Source organism: Vairimorpha necatrix, chromosome 8, assembly GCF_036630325.1.
Source record: "Vairimorpha necatrix chromosome 8, complete sequence".
Lineage (NCBI taxonomy): Eukaryota > Fungi > Microsporidia > Nosematidae > Vairimorpha > Vairimorpha necatrix.
This window is the reverse complement of record NC_088823.1, coordinates 922,827-944,466: the sequence shown is the minus strand read 5'-3', so window position 1 is coordinate 944,466 and position 21,640 is coordinate 922,827. Positions and strand designations below refer to the sequence as shown.

General features: G+C 27.4%; 5 protein-coding genes across 5 annotated transcripts; 3 read left to right on the top strand and 2 right to left on the bottom strand.

The window, feature by feature from the left end:
* Positions 1-44: 44 nt before the first annotated feature.
* VNE69_08161 (ribosomal protein uS3) lies at positions 45-692 on the top strand (the record flags this gene model as incomplete). The annotated part of the gene is made up of 1 exon (XM_065474479.1): positions 45-692. The coding sequence occupies one exon, from the start codon at positions 45-47 to the stop codon at positions 690-692; it is 648 nt and encodes a 215-aa protein (XP_065330551.1).
* Positions 693-944: 252 nt separating this feature from the next.
* VNE69_08160 (serpin-type proteinase inhibitor 24) lies at positions 945-2,057 on the bottom strand (the record flags this gene model as incomplete). Its single annotated transcript, XM_065474478.1, has 1 exon — positions 945-2,057. The coding sequence occupies one exon, from the start codon at positions 2,055-2,057 to the stop codon at positions 945-947; it is 1,113 nt and encodes a 370-aa protein (XP_065330550.1).
* A 3,247-nt stretch (positions 2,058-5,304) lies between these two features.
* VNE69_08159 (serpin-type proteinase inhibitor 23) lies at positions 5,305-6,681 on the top strand (the record flags this gene model as incomplete). Its single annotated transcript, XM_065474477.1, has 1 exon — positions 5,305-6,681. One exon carries the CDS (start codon positions 5,305-5,307, stop codon positions 6,679-6,681), a length of 1,377 nt encoding a protein of 458 aa, XP_065330549.1.
* A 593-nt stretch (positions 6,682-7,274) lies between these two features.
* VNE69_08158 (serpin-type proteinase inhibitor 22) lies at positions 7,275-8,612 on the top strand (the record flags this gene model as incomplete). Its single annotated transcript, XM_065474476.1, has 2 exons — positions 7,275-7,712; positions 7,779-8,612. 2 exons carry the CDS (start codon positions 7,275-7,277, stop codon positions 8,610-8,612), a joined length of 1,272 nt encoding a protein of 423 aa, XP_065330548.1.
* Positions 8,613-12,107: 3,495 nt separating this feature from the next.
* VNE69_08157 (uncharacterized protein) lies at positions 12,108-13,061 on the bottom strand (the record flags this gene model as incomplete). Its single annotated transcript, XM_065474475.1, has 1 exon — positions 12,108-13,061. The coding sequence occupies one exon, from the start codon at positions 13,059-13,061 to the stop codon at positions 12,108-12,110; it is 954 nt and encodes a 317-aa protein (XP_065330547.1).
* Positions 13,062-21,640: the final 8,579 nt, after the last annotated feature.

Here is a 21,640-nt window from a genome sequence, read left to right as displayed (position 1 = left end):
GTCAACTTTTTAGAATATTTCTTAAAATTTTTAACCCCCCTAAAATGGGCAACGATAATAAAATTCTCAAAAAATTCATAACTGATGGAATGATCTTTGCTGAACTCAAAGAACTCTTTGAAAAATGTCTCATCAATGAAGGATTCAGTTCTTTAGAATTGAGACTTGAAGAAAGTCCAGTTAAAGTAATCTTGAAAGTTGTTAAGCCTCATGACTTGATTGGAGACAAGAAGTGGAAAGTCAATCAAATTCAACATTTAGTAGCCAGTCGTCTTAGTCTTCCTGATTCTAATGTGGTGGTTATTATTGATAAAGTAGTAGAAAAAGGATTATGTCCTATTTATCAAGCTAATCTTATTAAAGAGAAGATGCTTGCTAATATTCCCCATAAGAGAGCAGCCAATCTTGTTTTGAAGAATACCAAGTTTGCTGGAGCCACCGGGTGTCTCGTGACTATTTCTGGTAAGTTAAAAGGATTAAGAGCTTGTACTAAGAAATTCTTAGAAGGTGTTGTCATTAAAAGCGGCCAGCCTTCTAGAGACTACGTTAAAAAACATATTACTACTGTCAATACTAAGCAGGGTGTTATTGGTATACAAGTGTCAATTATGTTGCCTCATGATCCCGAAGGTATAATTGGCCCTTCTACTCTTTTACCCGATAAGATCGTAGTATTAGACGCTAAAGAATAATAAAGAAATTTATTTAAATTTTATTGTTTTTGATTATAAATTATATTAAATTGCAATAAATTTTTTTTTTCTTTAAATTGAATTTTATTTTTTAATTTTATAAATTAAAAGACTATGTATAATTATTCTTAGAATGATCCGCAATTATATATATTCTTTAAGTATTTTAGATTTTATACATTTTAAACTTAATTTATAGAATCCGTTAAACGGTATATTAAAAAATAAATAAAATTAAAAGTTTAATTTTTCTCATCCAGAAAACCTACCCATTAGAACCGGAAAACAAGAAAGAGTCTCGTAATTTTCATCCGCCATTTCTACAAATCCACTTTTAACAATGAAATATAAAAAAGGCCTCGTAAATTTAATTTCATAATTAGTTGGAAAATATATATGTAATACACTCCCTCGGCCAGTTTCTTCTTTATTTGGCTTCATTCCTTCTTTTACACATTTATATGACGGGGAATGTATCAAATGATGGTCTTTTAATCCATTTAATATTTTGGAAAAATTAATATCTCGAAAAAAATCTTGAAACCTTGTCATTCCAAACAAATCCTTCATGTCAATTTCTTTATTCATTTGAAATGGAGGAATAGAAATTTCAATCTTAGTAGATGTCATTTGATGCACTAAATCAAGAATTCCTTTTTCATTAATTAATTTCAAAACAGTCTCTACGCTGACACCTTCTTCAGGAAGAACTCCTATAAAAGAATAAGCACTATCTGAATAAGGAATTTGCATTGCTTTAAATTCTTCAGCTTCATAATAATTCACATGGTTAGTTTGTGTCAACATATTAAATTGAATCTTTTTGTCCCCAACTATAAAATCTTCTTTTTCATCATTTAAGGAAAAAGCTTTTCTCCAACGTTCTTGCCAACACAAAGAACTTCTTATAAAATTTTTTACATTTTCTGGTAACTTGTCTTCAAAATAATGTTTAAATCTTGATAAATCTACAGAGTTTTTTACCATTTTTTTTTTAACAAGATCAATATCATACAACTCCGTCTCGAAAAGCTTGTCTTTGATTTTTGGATTCATTTTTATTTCTTTGTTGCAATAGATCTTATTATTTATACTAAAAGTTCTACTTTTAGTATCATTTTCTTTATAATTTTTTATTTCCTCGTTAATTCTGAAAAGACTTAAATTAAAATTATCAATATCATCAGATATTTGGAAAAGATTTCTTATTTCTCTTTTTGTCTCGTCTGTAGATTCATTTAACAAAATTCCTAGTAAATTAAAAATAGATATTGGTGAAACTACAAATGATGGATCGTAATGTTCTACAAGATAATTAAAAATCTTGTAAGATAAACTTTCTAGTTTACTAACCGACAAATACATGAGGTTAACAATGAAAATTTACTTATAAACGAAAAATAAATTAAAAATCAAGTTTAACAAAATTATTTTTAGCAAACTTCTTTCAGATGTAAAAACCGTTTTTAATTTATTATAGTTCTCTCATACATTTGATAAAGTCTGTTTTATTGACACATGACGTGTTCAAAAGGCCTTTTAAATTCTATTTTATCAAAAAAAAGAACAAAACATATAAGGCAGAATTTTTTAAATTTAATGCAATGAGAATATGATATAAAGATGTAGGCATATTTTTAAATGTTAAAGATTAGTATAATTGGAACTGGTTAAATTTATTTTGTGTAAAGTATTAATATATTTTCCATAATTAATATATAATTTATTTGGGTATAATATTCGGCTTAATAATATCTTTGTACAAGATACGCTTACAGTCTATCTGGCAGTTCCATGACTTCCTTCTGAGATTCACTCATTGGGCCCTCGAAACCCCCTTCCTGATCTGTATCAAGCCCATGTCTGGCTGACATAGTTAGGCTTTCTAAAGTCATTTTATGGACTCTTGACTGTATATATGCTTCCGTTCTGGGTTCTAATCTGAGCACTTTGATATGCGTACGGTGAAAATTATTTACTATTCCATCCCACTTCATCACATAAGGAATAATTTTCGGCTTGTATTTGTAGAGAGAAGCCACATGATTTGCGAGCAAGTCTTATTTATGTTTCTTTTCTGTTTCTACTGCATGGAGGTTGTTAAAACTTGTGATTTTAACTTCTACAACGATCACTTCTTTCCTCAACTTGTCTACAATTAGTATATCAGGCTTGTTATACTTTATTTTAATACTTGAATGTATCCTACTGTCGACTCGTATCTCAACATACTCATTAGCTACACATCCCTGGACTGAATGATTTCTAATTCTTCCATAATTAATATTTGAAATTATTAATAAATTTGAAAACGAATCGTTATATGTCATATAGTTTTTTATGCGTATTACTTTCCTCGCCAAAGGGCTTTTTCGGTCTCTAATATGGAATTACATTATTGTAAATTGTAATTTTAATCAATTTGACTAGATTTTTTTGTTAATTTTTAAAAATATTAAAAATCATTTCATAAATTTGATCAAATGTTTAAAAAATTGTATCTTGAATGATCAAATTAACAAGAATAACATGCGCCTAAATGATTTTTAGGTAAAAACTGTTAAATGAATTGTGAGAAAAATAAGAAATGCGCAGAAAGTATTATAATAAGATTCTATTTTCCAAGATGTTATTTATTGTTAATATTTGTTTGTTTTTTTACAGTAAAAAATTGATTTTGTATAGTGTAATTTTTGATATAATAATAGTTTAACGACAACGTTTATTTGAAACAATAATGTCACGCATTCGTCTTTAGGACAATTATAGCGTGTAGTATTCGCCAATAAAGAGTTTAATACAATAAAATCATCTATACACCGAATAAGCATTTAATTTTTTGTAAGATCTATCTATTTTGGCACAACTAAAAGTTATTGAAGTTCTAATGTAGTTATTCAATTTTTTTTTCATTTAAGAAAAAAATTTATTTCAATTCGATTCTTGTAGCTTAGTGTTCGAAAGTATTATGTTTGGTCATACTAACAGGTATTAATTTCTAATGATGACCAAAAGGGTTCTTTCATTAAAATGTGTTGACCATGTGGATAAAAAAGAGTCATCGGTAATCGTTATTTGAACCATAAATCTCGTGTATATTCCGCCAAAAGAGGATTATCTCTATTGAAAAACACATCTTGCTATTTGAAATAACATAAATTTAATGAAAATCCATTGTCTTTAAAGTACTATATATGGCGAACAAAGACCCCCTATAGTGCATTTATTATATTAGACACTTTTTGTAAAATCATAAAAATTTAAAATCAGAGCAAGGCTGTTCCGTGAACTTTTTCATAATTTATTGGTACCTTCTGATTAAAACTTTTATAGGATCAATGTTCGGCGCAGCTAAAAAATTAAAAATTGGTCTTGCGACATTGTAAATGAGCTTGTGCAAGATGCTTAAGATATTGGAGAGCTAATATGAGAGTACTATGATGTCGTTCTCTATAATTTAAACCGTTATGTGAATAAATTTTTTTTTAAATCCTCGATGCATATGGATATAGATTGCAAAACTATTTTATTAGCCAAAATTGATTGAATATTTCAAATATTGCTTCTCCGGCAAGGCTATAGTAAGTATCAATCTCACAATATTAGCCAATGAAAATATAATTGCGTATATTTTGATTAGTTTTAAAAGTTCATATTTTTTTACTTATATTAAAAATTCGGTTTTGATTGTGTAGAATGTAAAACGGAACCTGTTTAAAACTTATTATATTTTACGTAGTTGTATTCCAAAATAATATTAGAATGTTGTGTTATGGATATTTTAAAATGTACAAAATTACAAGAAAAAACGAATATATCCAAATATACATATAGTAGCTTGCATTTGACGTTATTCTGAGGAAATTATGATAAAATGTTTAATTTAGAATTATTTTGGGTAAAATATTATGTTTAAATAGGAAAAAATATATTATATATTTATAAATTACGAATAAAATGTAACTATTTTACTATTTTATGTTATATAAGTGCTTAAAAAACACTTGAACAGAAAATCAATTATACAATAAGGAAGCTTATATACATTTTAGGTTTTTATGATACAACAGGAATACATTAATGAAAAAGAAAAAATTAGAAATAATGGTGCATGGAATATATATTTTTCTGAAAACAAAACGCAAATCATATATTGAAAAATTAATTAGAAAAAAACAATGCAATTTATAGAATCTACTTTTGTACTTATAAATATTTACCAAAAATGTTAAACAAAAATCATTCAAAAATGTCAAAATCAAAAACCATAATAAACAAAATATATGCAAATTTTTTATATTTTTTTCATATTGTTTACTTTTATTGTAATTTGTATTAATTTATGAATCTAAATAAAAAATATAAACTTTTAAAAAATACTTGTAGGTTTAACATATTGTACAGTGTAACTAAGAATATATAATATTAAATAGTTTTTCTAATTACCGTTGCAAATTTAAAATGTCAAAATTTTGCTAAATTAAATAATTTAAACACTAATAAAATATAGTCTATTATTTTAACACATGGGCTGCAAAAACTTATATTCAAGTATTTACTTATAATATTTTGAAATTTTATTGAGTAGTAGTTAAATGAAATTAATAAAAAAATGACGTTTAATTTATTTTCATATAAATTTAACAACACATTTGATCCCATGAAAAGTTTGTATTGTACGAAAGTGATGGTACTGTGTGATTTCAGTATTTTATACTTTTATAACGAGATCAGAAATACAACCGGCTGTGTTGATATTATAAAAGCTCGCTCTGGCTATAAATTAGGTATAAGGGTCGAAATTTTTGAAAGAATGAAATGTAAAACATTAAATATGGATTATATGTTTGGATTTCGATTTATTGGCCCCTTTGACAATGCAATATTAAATTCAATCTTTTTAAATGCTGCTGATAGTTATAAAAGTGATATATTTTCGCCATACAGTTTTTGTGTCGTTTTTTGTGTTCTGTTACAAATTACAGAAGGTAATACCAAAAAATCTTTGTTGAAAATAATTGAATCAAGTGGACTTACTTTAGATGACTCATTCTATAAAGATATGTCAAAAAATTTTAAGTCACTGGTAAGTGAATGCACTCAAATTGGCATCAATAATTTCCTTTGTCATGACCAAAATGTAAAAATTGACGTTTTGCTAAAAAAAACCAATAAACAATTTAATGTTGAGGAAGTAATAATCGATTTCAAAGAAAACTATAATGCAATTGAAGTGGTCGGCGATGTTATTTCTGATAAAACTTGCAATTTATTTAGTAATTTTTTTAGCCCCAAAGTAGTAAAACCGTTATATTTAATTAATACGGTTTATTTCAAAGGTGCGTGGTTGAATCAATTTAACTCAAAAGATACAAGCTTCAAAAATTTTTATAACAATACCAATACATGTAAAGTACCAATGATGAAACAAAAGGGGGTATTTAAATATATTTACGCAGATGGACTTAATTTTTTACGAATTGATCTTAAGGGCTGTATTGATTCATTGTGTTTAATAATTGTTTTACCAGATACAGACATTTATATTTCCGAACTTCTTTATGTTATATATCAAAGTGAATTTAAAAGACTTATCACTGGAGAATGTTCATCCTACAATGTAGACTTAGAAATGCCCAAGTTTAAAATCGAAACTGAATGTAATCTCAATAATGTATTTAAAAAATTTTTAGAATCAGATCTCATGGATAAAGATTTGGATTTGGGCGTAGAATCAAAATCATTGGAAAGTACTAAGATTAATGTAAGGCAGGAGACGGTTATTGAGTTTACAGAATCTGGAATATGTACAAATGTAAAATATTCCAAGAACAAATCAACTATAATAGGTACGAAAAATATTTATTATCATTGTAATCGACCCTTTGTATTTTTTTTGTTTGATACAAGATATCCTCTTATTGAGGATTTCGAGGGTTTGTTGATTTCTGCTTTCCCCATATTGGTGGGAAGATATACAGGACAATAATAAAAATTTGCTCTTTAAGTACTTATAATAACAATAACGTATGTTAAAAATTTTCCCATCAGCATCTTAATGGTCCTTTATGCTCTTGATTTTGTTTTTTTATAACGTTTCCTATAGTAGCTTTAAAAAATGAAAAGACCATATTAGTAGCCGATTTTAATAAGTAGGTAAGCAAATTTTCTCATCCAATTTTGATTATGCATATGTTTATTTTAGATGGTCATTGTCAACTATCTGATACTTATGAGCTTTTTATATTAATTTCAAATTTTACTTTATATCTTTAAACAATGTCAAAAGTATTATTCAAAATTATTTTTTTGTGTTTAAACACATTAAATGATTTTTTTGAATTTAAATTTGGTTATATTGTATAAAATATGTTACTAGTTCTTAAAAAAGTTCAATCGAGCTTGATTAATTTTAGTAAAATGATAATTTAAACCATATTCTCACCATTATGTTTATCCTTTCTATACTATACAAACCTAATTTTTTTATGAGCTATTCTTTTGTAGCTTATAATTTTTTTTGTATTATATTGAAATTTGATTTTTATTAAATTATATAAAAATTTATTTTTGTTTAATCCTATGAACTATGTCTTCTACAATACATTTATGACACTTTGCGATTTAGGCATTTTACATATGTATAACGAAACGAGAAATACAACAGAAAAAACTGATTTAAAAGAAAGTAGATGCGGAATACGGCTAGGAAAACGGATTCGCGCACAAGAAAATTTTTTATTTGAAAATAAAAACTTATATTCTAAATTGGGTGCTGGGGAACTGGATCCAATTGAGAAGGTTGTTTATGACTCAATAGTTTCCGCTGCTGCTGACAATAAAAAGAGTGATGTCTTTTCACCATATGGCCTTTGTTGTATCTTCTATGTACTCTTGCAAATTACCGAAGGCACGACTAAACAGGCTTTATTAAATATTCTTGAAAATTATGAGTTGAAAATAGAGGATTCATTTTACGAAAATATTAAATCTCATATCATTTTCTTTTTCCATGAAGACGTTTAAAAAGGTTTAAAGAATATTTTGTGTTATGACAAAAGACTTAAAGACAATGATATACTCAAGAAATGTAAAACATTGTTCAATGTTATCGAGTTGATTATTGAATTTAAAGACACTGATAAGAGATCAGATACTTTTTATAGTACGATATATAAAAAGACATCTAAAATCTTCAGCAGTCTTTTTAGTCCTCAAATTGAAAGTCCGTTATTTTTAATGAACACAGTTTATATCACAAGTGAGTGGTTAAACAAATTCAACCCACGTGACACAAAAATGAAAAAGTTTTATAATAAGAAATGTTTTTATAAAATACCAATGATGAGACAAAAAGGTGTATTTAATTATTTATACGCAGATGGGCTTCGTTTTATTCGTATTGACCTCGAAAATTTTTCCGAATCATTATGTTTAGTGATAGTTCTACCTGATACCAATTTCTATATTCCGCCACAACTTCACATGGAGTTCAAAAATGAATTTAAAAGGCTGGCAACTAGAGATTGTCAATATTACACTGTAGACTTAGAAATACCAAAATTTAAGATCGAAACCGAGTGCAATCTTAATAAAGTTTTCAACGGACTACTTTCATCAGATATCATAAACAAGGATTTAGAACTTAATAAAGACTTTTCCCCTTATGACACTACAAAAATGAATATCAAGCATAAAACTATCATTGAGTTTAGTGAATCGGGTATATGTACAGGAGAGTCATATTCTCAAAATGTGTCAAATTTGGTAGCCAAGAATACTATAAGTTTTTTTTGCAATCGATCTTTCGTATTTTATTTATTGGATATCAGAAATTCGCAAGTTTTAAATAGCGAAGGATCATTTTCTTTTATCTTTCCTGTACTGGTTGGAAGATATACTGGACCAAAAAATAATTAAAAAAGTTCATTTGTAAGTTAAAACGTGTATACTAAATTTTACGTAAAGATTTATTACATGCTGTAACTAAACTTTCTTGAGATTTTTTTTAGTATTAGTAAAGTTTTTGTGAATTATAAAATTTTTAATTTTAAAAATTATTGATACAATATGATACATAGATACATCGCAAAACTTAAATAAGCCAAAAATTATTTTTAATTGTTTTTCGAACATTAACACAATCATAAAAATATTTCGATGGATTTAAATATTTATCAATTATTCAATACTCTTAGATCAATGTATGATGTACCGTTTGCTGTTTAAAAAAAAATAATAATGTGCTAAGTTTTATTACTATTCGCATAAATAAGTGTTTTATCAAAAAAGATATGTAAACAACAAAAAATCTTGGAAGTTATCTCATACTTAGGTAGATTTTTCATCGTAACAAAATCTAGATTTACATTTTAATTTCATTCACTAAAAGAGAAAACTTTCATTTGATAAATTTTATCAGTGACTAAATTGAATATAAGACTTATCCTAAAATAATGTAACTCTTAATTTAAATCGCATATTGTCTATGTATTTTAGCACAACGATTTATTTTTTAAGTATTATGTATGAGTAAATCTAAATAAGAGATAATTAAAATGGAACATCTAGAGTATATACTAAGGTCTTGACAATTTTTATTCTGTGATAACCTTGATTTAACATTATGCCCCTTCTGTACTTTTGCCGCTCTCAGCTTTTGGTAACATCGGCTTTAGACTTCTAAATTCAATTCACGTAATATAGATTTAATTTTTTGCTGATTATATATTAAATTTAGTTTGTTTTATGATGTCGATTACAACATTAAACGCATAAAATAATTAAAATGCTACAATAGGTACTTTTGTAAAAATAAACCCCATATTTTTGAAATTGAATTTTGACTACACATGTGTATGATTATTCAACAAAAAGTAAAATTTTTTACAGCCCTTGATCTATGCTCTAAAACAAAAAAAACAAACACACTTAATCCTTTAATATAAATTTTTAAAAAAATATTTAAGTAATAAATTATACGGAATTTACGTGTTATGTATAAATTTAATTACTCGAACGGTTTATTAAATATGAAAATTGATCTTTATAATTTCTCCAATCCATTTAGGTTTCTCTATCTCACACATCAAGAATCCATTCTGAATATCTATAAAATTGATGTACTATTTATAACTAATTGTGTCTAATTCTTTTTATACTCTTGTTTTATTTCAAAAGTGTTTAAATATTTTTTATTCAGTTAATCTTAAAAACAGTTGAGATGTCTTTTTTCTTTATAACCAATACGGCGAATCATGGGCTTGCATAATTTCTTTTTCTAAATATTTTTTAGTGTAATAAGGGCTTTAATGATTTTAGTCTTCCCATTTTAAGCATTTAGATATACTTTTATTGGTTGTAAAAATATTGTATTTGAGAGCAGGTTAATTCATTATCGAAAATTCAACTGATTTTTTATATTTCATTTTGTGGCATATTTCCAGCAGTTAATACTTTTGAATTTATAATGCGAATTTAGAAAACAATTTATGTAAATTCATGTTTCTCTTTTTTAATTTTTTTTAAAAATATTATTTTTTTATTGCTTAAAGTATTTTTGATATAGTTATGTATGTTTATTCCGCAAAAAATATGTTTTATTTATAAATCTTTATTTTTTGTAGTTTTCTTGCATATATTTACTATTTTTTAAGTATAAACTAGAAAAAAACATGCATTTTCATAAAAAATTTGCACTAAAGTCATGAGCTCCGATCAGATTTTTTGTAAAATTAGAGTCCTTATCTAGGGTTTATAGCGTTGGCCTGCAGAAATTTGTTGCTATAATTTCTAGATTTTTTATATAAACTAGATTTACTTGCATATTAAAAATAAAGCTCATTACTTTGAATAGTTTAAAAATCTGTAAAAAAATGGAAATAATATTTCGAATCCATAACATAGATACTCGAAATTTATTTACAAGTTGTACCATATTTATCTTAACATTTTAAATTTTTGTGACTAAAATATCATCTAAATATCTAAAATTTTTTTTTAAAAGATTGCAATTATATCTATGTATTCAATTTAAACAGAGACTAATTCGGAATACTAAATTTTGAGAAAGCATTTTCAGATTATTTATAACTGAATAAATGGTACTTCTTTGGTATGCGATTGAACACCAAGACCCCCCTTGTAAAGGAAAAAAATATGAAAAAAACGTTAAAAAATACTATAAATTTGATTTAATTGAGTAAATTATAAACAATCAAATAACAGTCGTAAAACTCGTCTAAATTGTCATCTCTACAAAAACTTTTTTGTAAATATAATTTCATTGAGACATGAATCAATTTCATTACGCTTAACTCCATGTTATTTGGCCATTTCAGATTTTAGCTGCGACCATACATTCTCAATGTTATTGGTATGAGTACCATCTGCAGATTTAACCCCGATAGAGTGGTTTACTACCTTATGTTCAAGACAAAGATTTCGTTTTACACTTGGATAACTCCGATGACCATCACTATGTAAAATCGAACCAACGCCTATTTTACCTTCTAGAGCAACTGTTTAACACTGAATTTCCTATTATCCACCACTGTAATGTAAAAGTTCGTAGGATTAGATGCTTCTACTATACCTATTATCCAAACAGTATCAGGGATTATATCATCACAACTTGTTATTTTCTTATTTTACCTCTTCTACGAATTACAGACTCATCAACTTGGACAATTTTTCCTGGTCCACCAATAATAAGCCACTTAGAAATTTTGTTTTTAAAAATTTCTCTAATTCTATTTTTTGCATCGGAAACTGTCGATGAAGAAACTCCTAGTTTTGCCTCTATAGTAAAATAACTACTCCTACACAAAATTAAAAATATTAATTCACAAAAATTATATAAAGGTAACTTGCTTCCTTTGTTAACTGATATTTTAGCACTGCTTTTATAATTAGAACACCTGTATACCACTCTTTTAACCTCTCTCTCTCCTTATATAATACAACATTTGAAATCTCATTGCATTTAAAGCACTTCTTTTGCACTTTCAAGACTTCTAACTCAAGTAATATGTTTAAACAGTCGCCAATACCATAGAAAAGCCTTTGTATTGCCTTTATTTTGATTTTCGTGCTTTTCTTTGATATGCGATCAGAAATTTTAAAGTCACTATTTTCCATTTTTAGGGGTCAGAATTTTTTTTTAAAAAAAAATTCTGATCGCATACACAATAAGCTCCGAATAAATTCATGTGTTAAACAATGTACTACTAATAATTTAGCTTATATTGATTCTTTGGCAAATAGAGAAAGAGCATTGTTTTAGGAAATGTTTATTTTAAATTGATTAAGTGTTTTTTTGCAATTTATAAAAATATGATATATATATGTACAAGATTAAAACATAAAAAAAGAAGTAAAAATTTTTTGATGCACCATGGGTTTTCAATTAAGTATTTAATTAGATAGTTGGGCCTTCTCAAGGATTACTATCATCTGATCAATATTATAAATAAACGTATTAAGATGTTTAGAATCACTAGAAATTTTTCGGCGTAAAGGTTCTATTAAAGTCAATATTTCAAGACAGATAGGATCTTGGACATTGTGGTAGCTTTTCAGAGTTTGACAAAAATCCAAAAACGCGTCCAGAAAATTGAAACTTCTATATAATATCGGAAGTCTGTAAACTAAACGGATATGATAAACAGATAATTCAATGCTTATAGGTTTGTAATTTTCTTTAAAAGGCAATAGTTTTTGGACGTAGAACATTGCTTCATAAATAAATTGAATCTGTCTGTATAACAAAATTTTTATATTCTGATCAGTTTTACTTTTCAAAATCAATTCCAAGATACGTATAAGATAATCATGGACAATTGAACCGTGGTTTTTTACCCATGGATATACTTTAGCTCTACTACTATAATATAGCCCTTGATCAGATCTATTGCCGAATTCTAATCTAGAAGATATATCTCTAAATTGCGAATCTTGATGTTCCCATGTCGATATAAGACTTTTCAATTGCTTAAGTAGATTGTTGTATTCTTCGACGCGCTTTTCAATTGTAAATTGACAATATTTTGCAATTGAATTAATATTTTCTGTTTTTGTCGATTTAAAAGATAAATCAAGAGGTTTAACAAGTGCACTAGAACCAGAACCCTCACCAAAAAAACCCTTTTCTCTTTTATAAGGATTGTATCTCGAATTTGAAGTGCTGATAGAATCAGGTGCATTGAATTGTTTATTATTTCTGATATTTTTTTCAATAAAAAGGTTTTGACACTTCGGAAATATTGGATTTTTAATTTTGTAATGATTATTCTCTTCTGTTCGGTCTAAAATTTCACTCTTAATATCTTTTATCTCTGAACATATAACTGATAAAATGTAAAAAAACATATAGAGGGTTGGAAAAAAAATTATTTATAAAGGGTTTAAAATAAAAACGATTCTAAATTTTTTAAATTAGATGAAAAGCCTTTTATTTTTTGAATTGATCTCTATACAATATAAATGTCAAAATTTATTATTTTATTTTTTGTTACCTTTCACATTTGACATGTTTTTTTTTTAAAAAATTACTTTTCAAAGCAAATATATTCATTATTGGTTTAAATAGATTCGATTTTTTATTTCTGTTTTTAAAAATGAGATTTTTGACGTGAATTTTAAAAAAAAATTTTGTTTGATAATTATGACAGTTATGACGTTTACAATACTAAAATGAAAATATTTTCTATACATATTGCTTTTGCATTTATTTTCCTGATTTTCATTTTAATTTGATATTAAAATAAAAAAAATGTATTTAATTAAAATACCACTTAGTATTCATATAAACCTAAATTTCTTTTTTTACACTGTATAAGATTAACAGAACATAAAAAAGTCAATTGCAATTTTGGTTATTTAATTAATTTTATGTTTCTAATACCCTTTTGAAATTTGTCATATTTTAATATTAAGAGCACTTTATTTATTGTTTTTTATTTGTTGATATGTATAGCTTTCAAGTATGTAGTTGACTTTTTTGTGGATAAATGAATACTTATGGTGTCAAACAACTTTTAATAAGGAAAAAAAAAAAACGTTAAAAACTTTAGCTAATTAAGAATGGTTTTGTTTATTATACTGTCTCTTATATTTGGGATTCTTATTTTAATACTCTTTTTCTAATCGTGTCGATCAAATTGCATCTCGGCTCTACATGTACTAACAGAGTATAATGCTTTGTGTTTTTAACGTCCAGTAAAAAAACTTTTAACAACAATTATTATTAATCAATGAACAAATTTTTAATTAGAGAAAATATTATACTCAAAGTTGATGATGGTCATTATACTACATTATTACTTACAAATTCTTTATCTTAAATCTGGACACGCTCGTTTCGAGATTTCTATTATTTTCGACCCGTCTGGTGTGTAGATGTTTGTTAAAACAAATGACATATTTTATAATGGTTTCTTAATTAAAAAAAATCAAACATTACATCATTAGTAGCTCAGAATAATTTGATTTATTAAGATTTATAGTACAATAGATAAACTTAATTATAATTTGGATGGAATCAACAATAAAAAATTATGATGGTATTTGATAACAATTTTTCATTTAAAACTGTAATTGCTTGTTAAAACATATGCAAAAGGTTTTCTGTAGAATTCCTATCACGCCTTTTCTTACAACTAAGATACTCATACTGAAAAAGGGTAATTTACCTTAGTTATAAAATTTTATCTATATGATTATAATGTACTATAATAATAACCGAATGCACTTTGCCTATGTATAATTGTAAAAACCAAAATATACTGCGTGATAAAATATCTTATATGATATGGTGGCAAAATATAAAAACTCTTCACACAAATATTTTTAATTTGTGTACAAATTGACAAAATTTAATCAAAACCTACAATATAGTTAATATTATAGGAACCTTCATTTGTAGAATTAATCGTAAAATTATCCATTTGCAATCAACTTATACATCAAATAATCAACAAAATAAATTTGAGTCCACAACCCACATCGTTCAGATCCTAGTATCGCCAATATATTTAAGCCTATTTATACTAATACAGCGGCGAGACTGATCCAAAGCATAGCAGATTATCGAAAAGGCGTCAAATATATTTTAAAAGCATATCGTACGTCTCGAAAGAATTTATCTATTGTATGTCGATCACACAGGCCATCTATATCGACAAATCGCCAATAATGCATTTTGTACAATGATTCATTAATCTTTCAAATAGTAGACTCTTATAGTACTTTCTGCAGCGATAGCGACTACTGCATTTCCAAGCTCTATTTCTTCTAGTAGGATAAGTTATCAGAGAATTTATTATGGCAACATTCGTATAAAAGTTCTTATAATCATAATATTAAATTACGCCATCAATTAGAAATTATGACTATGTTATTCTGGACGTAAAAGGCTAATAAATTTACTAAAAAATTTTATAATCTTGCAAGGCATAGTTTCTTAAATCGCCTATTTATAATGTAAATATATTTAATCATTTTATAAGATTAAACGAGTTTTTAATATAGATTATTAAGTTATATGTAAAATCAAGCCCCCATGGCTAAAGTTAGCTTTAGGACGCAAATTTCGATATAGGGTTTTTTTGTTTTTTTTTGCCCCTTTTTTTAAAAAATGGAAGAAAGAATAATGACAAGAGCAGAATTAGAAATAGTGTATAAAAATCTAATTAGTAAAAGACAAAATCAGATTTGCAGTGTGTGTATTAGAATGAGATTCACGAGAAAACAGAGTTGTTTTTAAATTTGTACCTGGAAAGATTGTAAGAAGCAAACATCGATATGGACGAATACTTTCTTTGAAAACTCCAAACATGATCATATCACAATTTTGCAGGTACTAAATTTGTGGATTCTTGGCTATTCTCGTAAATTTATTTGCCAAATTCTCAGTTGTTCAAAACCTTCGATATCTTTTTTACTTAAAAAATTAAAGAAATTAAATCTCTATGATAATTTTTTCCATCTTTAAACAAGATAGGAGGAGAAGATATCATTATTGAAATTGATAAAACTAAAATCGGAAAAAATAAATATAACAGAGGAAAATTAGTGAAGGGGGTTTGGTGTTTCGGCATGATAGAACGTACTATCGAACGTAAGATTGTGGTTCTATATATTAGGAAAAGAGATAAAAAACTCGTACAGATCTATTATTGAAATTCGTTGATACAAAAAGCACTATATATAGTGATATGTGGAGGGCTTATAATTCTTTGGGCACCTTATTTAAAAAACATTATATGATAAACCACTCATTAAACTTTCGAGATCCAAATATTGGCGTTCACTCAAAAATTCTATACCTAACAGAAATAGGTTCAAAACCAGCGCCAAACTTTATTTACTAAGGTATATGCTCCAGAGAAATTCCTCTAATTCTGTTTTCGATGCATTATTAAATTTATTGTTCTAATTTTAATTTTTGTTTCTTCCTCCACATTTTCTTTCTTCCATTTTTTAAAAAAAGGGGCAAAAAAAAACAAAAAAACCCTATATCGAAATTTGCGTCCTAAAGCTAACTTTAGCCCCCATTCTTTATGTATCAATATGAAACTATAATATTTCAATAAAAAAGTAATTACTTTTAAATAGCTTGATCATAAGAGACTCTTGAGAGCAATGCGAATTTAGAGGTTTAAGACATTATTGTAGGAGACCCTACATGAGGCTTTTATTAGATAAAAACAATTAGAAAGGTATAAATAGCCCTGCATTTGACAGTCATACATTTTATTTTTTTTTTCAAATTCAAAATTAAAAATGGAAGAAATAGAAAGGAACAACCCGCTTTCAACTTTAAGTGTTACAAATAATATATGAACACATATTTGTATGCACATTTAAATTTAGATTATGTTATACCACTAAACCACATATTAAGACCCCATTTGACCTAAATTAATACATTTTTTAGCAATAAATAAAAAATTTTAAGGACTGAAATTTATGATAAATTATCATAAAACTGTGATTCTATACTTTTTAATGCAATTATTTGTTTATAAGGTATTTTTATATAAATCTTTTACTGAATAAAACAAATAGGAAAGATTTAATCTTTATGAAAAAAATAATAAATAATAGTAATAAAGTATTGAAAAATACGTTTTTTAGGAAGTATAAAACATGTCAAATCCAACTGTGTCCATCTTGAGGCATTTGACATGAGTTCTTTGAATATTTTATAATAAAGAAACCCATGTTTTCACTCCAACAATTTGGCGACAAGGACAAGACTTTCTAATTTTCAGAAATGAAAAATTAGACGACACACAGCAATTCCCAGACGACTTTATATAGGCATTGGTATTTCAGGAGTACAGCGAGGTTAAACTTATACTTATTTTTAAAATGTTATTTAAAGAAGAGGCGAGGGACTGGATTTACTCCCAGACAGTGGGATAGGCTTGATAAATTGATCAAAGAATTAAAGGGAAGATTAAGTAATATACAACTAAAAATATCTATTGATAAATTTTCTTTGTTAAGATATCAGGAGGTTCCTTATTGAATTATCTGGATAAGATGGGGGATTGGCCCAAAAGAAATGTACCGGAGAGTGTATTGAAAGCCTTTGCATTGAAATTTCTACCTAATTACTTAGCAAATATTGTGTTAATAAGCAACAAGAATTCTCTAAAGTGGGAGTACATTTACAAAGCTTTGAGTAATGTGAAGCGTGAAAACTTCCAAGATATACAGAAGTAGCGCGAGGAGAGCCACTGTAGGTAGATGCGATTAGAGGAAAGGGATCCCAGAAAGAGAATTTGGAAATGGAGAAGAAAGAAAAAATTAGATGTGTCATTTGCGAAAAAAGGCCACATGTTTGCTTAAGGCAGATTTATTGGCCACCGAAAGAATGTGAGAGAAATAGAGAAATAAAAGAAAAAGAGTAAGAAGAAATAAAGAGTTCAATTAAATAAAATTAAACCATTCCCATCAAGATTTTATGACACTAGAGTAGAACTTAAGGTCATTTCATTAAATAATTCTGAAGCCAAATTTAAAGCCCTGATGACACAGGAGCAGATTTAAATCTGATTAGACCAGAATTGTTATCAAATAAAACTATTGTTAGTCTTTCAAAACAACAGCTTAGAGCAGCGAACGGGTCGAATATAAAAAATATTGGGGAAACTCATGCTATTATTAAAATAGAAAGGATGATTAAAAGATAAATCTATTATACAAGAGATATTATAATCTCATGTTTCAGGACATGCGTCAACGGATAAATACAAAATAAATTTAAGATTTGGACATAATAGAATGGAACTTGAATCTGGGTTAATTGTAAAAAGTAAATCCATAAGCTACAAGATCATCACAAAAGGTGACAAACCAATACTGACACAGTTATACAAGTTAGGTAGCGCAAAAGAGGACATAGCCTCTAAAATAGTAAAAGAATATCTAAACTTGGGAATCAAAAGCTTTAGTCAAAGTGCATGAAAAGTTTGATAATAATTGTTTTAAAAAGAATGGAGATCACAGGTTGTGTGTGAACTATAAAAGATTGAATGATTCGACGATTAAAGACGCATACCTAATTCCAAGAGTTTTGAATTTATGAATGCATTTGAAGGGCCTAGTTATTTTACAAAATTGGAAGCAGAATTAAGATATCATCAAATTGATTTGGCACCCTATGATATGGAAAAAATCTTTACCTATACGGAAAATAGCTTATACTCACGAAAATTCCATTTGGGCTTGTAAATGGACCAGATACCTTTCAACGTGTGATAAAGAATTTCTATTTAAAGTGATTGTAGTATATTTAGATGATATACTAATTAAAGTAAAACGGAAGAAGACCATAAGAGAGATGTTAAATTGGTACAGGGGTATAAGATCCACCCCCAAAGTCGAATTTTACGACTTTTTAAATGAGAATTTTTATACTAGTAAAAGAGATCTCCCCCATAGCTAAATGATAAAAAATTTAATATAAAGAGAAATAATTTGACATAATAATCCTTTAAATTTCCTAGTAATCTGCAACTCGAAGGCAGTCATGCTTATGTTGCCATTGTTTTCACGCAATTCTTGTAATCCTTCTGCTTTTTCTTTTAGTGTGTAAGAATTGTTTTCATGGGTGTAAAGTGTAAAAAATTTAGAAAGAAATTTTAAATATTTTATATCATTAGAAAAAATCTACTCATAGATAAGACCCATGGTCTTTTCTATGGAAGGATCTTATAACCCGGAAAACCTGTATTAGAAAAGCTCAAATCAATATGACTTAAACTTAATAAAGAGAAGTGTGAATTCTATAAGACTCCTTAAAAATTTTAGGTCATGTTATATCAAAGGAGGGAATAAGTCTCGATGGGGAAAGATTTAAAAGCATTTGAGTATTATTAGTTCCTAAGAGTAAGAAGAAATTACAATCTTAATTGGGGCTAAAAATTTTCGCTCCAAATTTATAAAAAACAGTCATAGAGTGGTTAGTCCACTATTCGATATTACAAGACCTAAGAACGAGGAAGCGGATAGCTTTGGGAAAATGCAGCAAATGATAAAGAATACTTCAAGGCAATAGAATAGTATAAACGGGTTATGAAGAGAACGCCTTATTGACGATACCAAATTTGAAGATAAATTTTTTTTGCCTACAGATGCATCGAAGGAGGGATGCGGGGCCACATTGGCACAAAAGTGTGACGAAAGAGAAGATTATATCTTATACAGTTTTTTACATTCAAAGACAGAAAAAAACTATTCCACTAGGAAGCAAGAATGCCTAGCAGTAATAAAATCGATTCAATACTTCAGAGAATATGAATTATTAGGAAATTTTGTACTAGAAACGACACATAGGGCCTCGAAAAAATAGTATAAGCCTAGGGATGTAAAGCTAGGACGGCTAGATGGTCTTTACTGTTACAAAAATACGATTTCTATATTGAATATATAACAGGAGCATCAAACTATACAGATCACCTAATCAAGAAATTTCAAAATCAGGAGGAGACTGTTTTAGAAAAAAATCAATACAAAGCTTAATAATTAAAAAAGAAAGGACATTAACGCTTTCAAAATTTTATCATGATTTATTAGGTCATGGATCAAAACAGAATATGAAATATAATATTGGTCGAAATTTATTGGAAGAATTAGCAGAGATATAGAAAAATACGTAGTTATTGTAAAATTTTTAAAAAGAAAAACATCAGAGGAAATTTGGTGACATTGTACCATTAAACAAAGACAATAACGAAATTTGGGAAGTAGACATAGTAGGGCCCTTAAGAGAAAAGCGAGCAAAGATATAAATTTTTACTACGAATGATTGACCACTTTTCGAAAATTGCAGGGGGGATGCCGATTTATACAAAAGATATGAATACGGCCATTTATTTGGTAGATAAACACATAGTCAGGAAGTATGGTATTCCAAAGGCCATTTTATCTGATAATGATAAGGAGTTCAAAAATAATATCTATGAGGAATATGCAAAGACCAAAAAATTCATCTGGAATTATGGCTCTTATCATAAACCTACAACCACGGGGTTTGTCGAGAGGTTTAACAGAAATATAGCCATAAAATTAAGGAAGGTTATAGAATTTGTTAAATTTGATAGGGCAAAATGTGAACCTAACGTAGTCAAAGCCTATATGCAATCATATCATAGGGCTACCAGGTGTGCACCGATGGAACTCTTAACAGGAATAGTTCAAAATAAGTTAGATATACAAGAAGAAATGCATTTAACAAAATATAAGAAAGAGTTTCAGCAAGCGATTAAGAACTTGGGAAATTACAGACGGTAATACAATACGAGTAATAGGAAAAAACGGAGAATAAGGATGCCATACAGGTGAAAGATAGAGTTTGGTAACATTTAATTCTACCGTTCTGAGGAAAACTTGAACCAAAATGGTAAGAAAAAGGAACAGTCGTAGAACTGCGATTCAATTCATTTATAATGCTACTAGATAATATAAAAACAGTTATGTCAAGTCAAATCACGTTAAGCTTTTAAAGGTAGGGTAGTGTAGGAAGTATGAAACATGCATAATCCAGCAGAGGCCATCTTGAGACATTTGACATGTCTGTCTTTAAATATTTTATAAAAATAAACCCGTGAAATCACTCCAACATGCGTATTATTTATATAGTATTAATTTTATTTTTATTTTGCGAAGTGACTAGTATTTGTTATCGCCTCCATGCTTCTTCATTTTGGCACTTTATTTGTGTGTTTCAAAAAAAAATTGCACACCCTTATACGCTTGGACTGATACTACTCTTTTGCTAATATAGTCAAACCATCACAAGAATTTGCTATACTAATCCAAAAAAATTTGTAAGATAATACCTAGTTATAATTAAATAAAATAAGAGTTTGGATGCTTGATACTTCATATACTTAATTAATAGTATGATATACCAAATATCATAAAATATATTTCTAAAATCATTCCCTCCGAATTCGTCCAGTTTCTCATCCAACATTTATTTAAGTATTTTACCCGGAGAGGGGACGGAGTGATGGAAAGAACAGATAAAATTAATAATAAAAATATTTTACATACTTTCTTTAGTGGTGATACCACAAATAGGCATTTAAATTTTTCTTTTACTCTTTAATACTTAAATATGTGGGCGATCTTTTAAATTATGTTTTTGTAAATTCAGAATTTTCAAGATAATCGTAGAGCTTAGATATAATATATATCAGTGGGATAAATGATGCGTAAAATATATTTAAGCTTAAAATTGACAAGAAGATTAACTCATACAAGCAGAGAACTAAAAAATAAAATGTTAGAAATAACACCAAATAAGTATGCCAAAAAGATTTTTTATTAAGAATTATTGAAGGTCCGATATAACACGGAATGCTTTTATTATTGATTTTCATATTGTATTTTTATGTGCATCGGTGAAGAAATAAAATGTCTCGTTGTTAAAG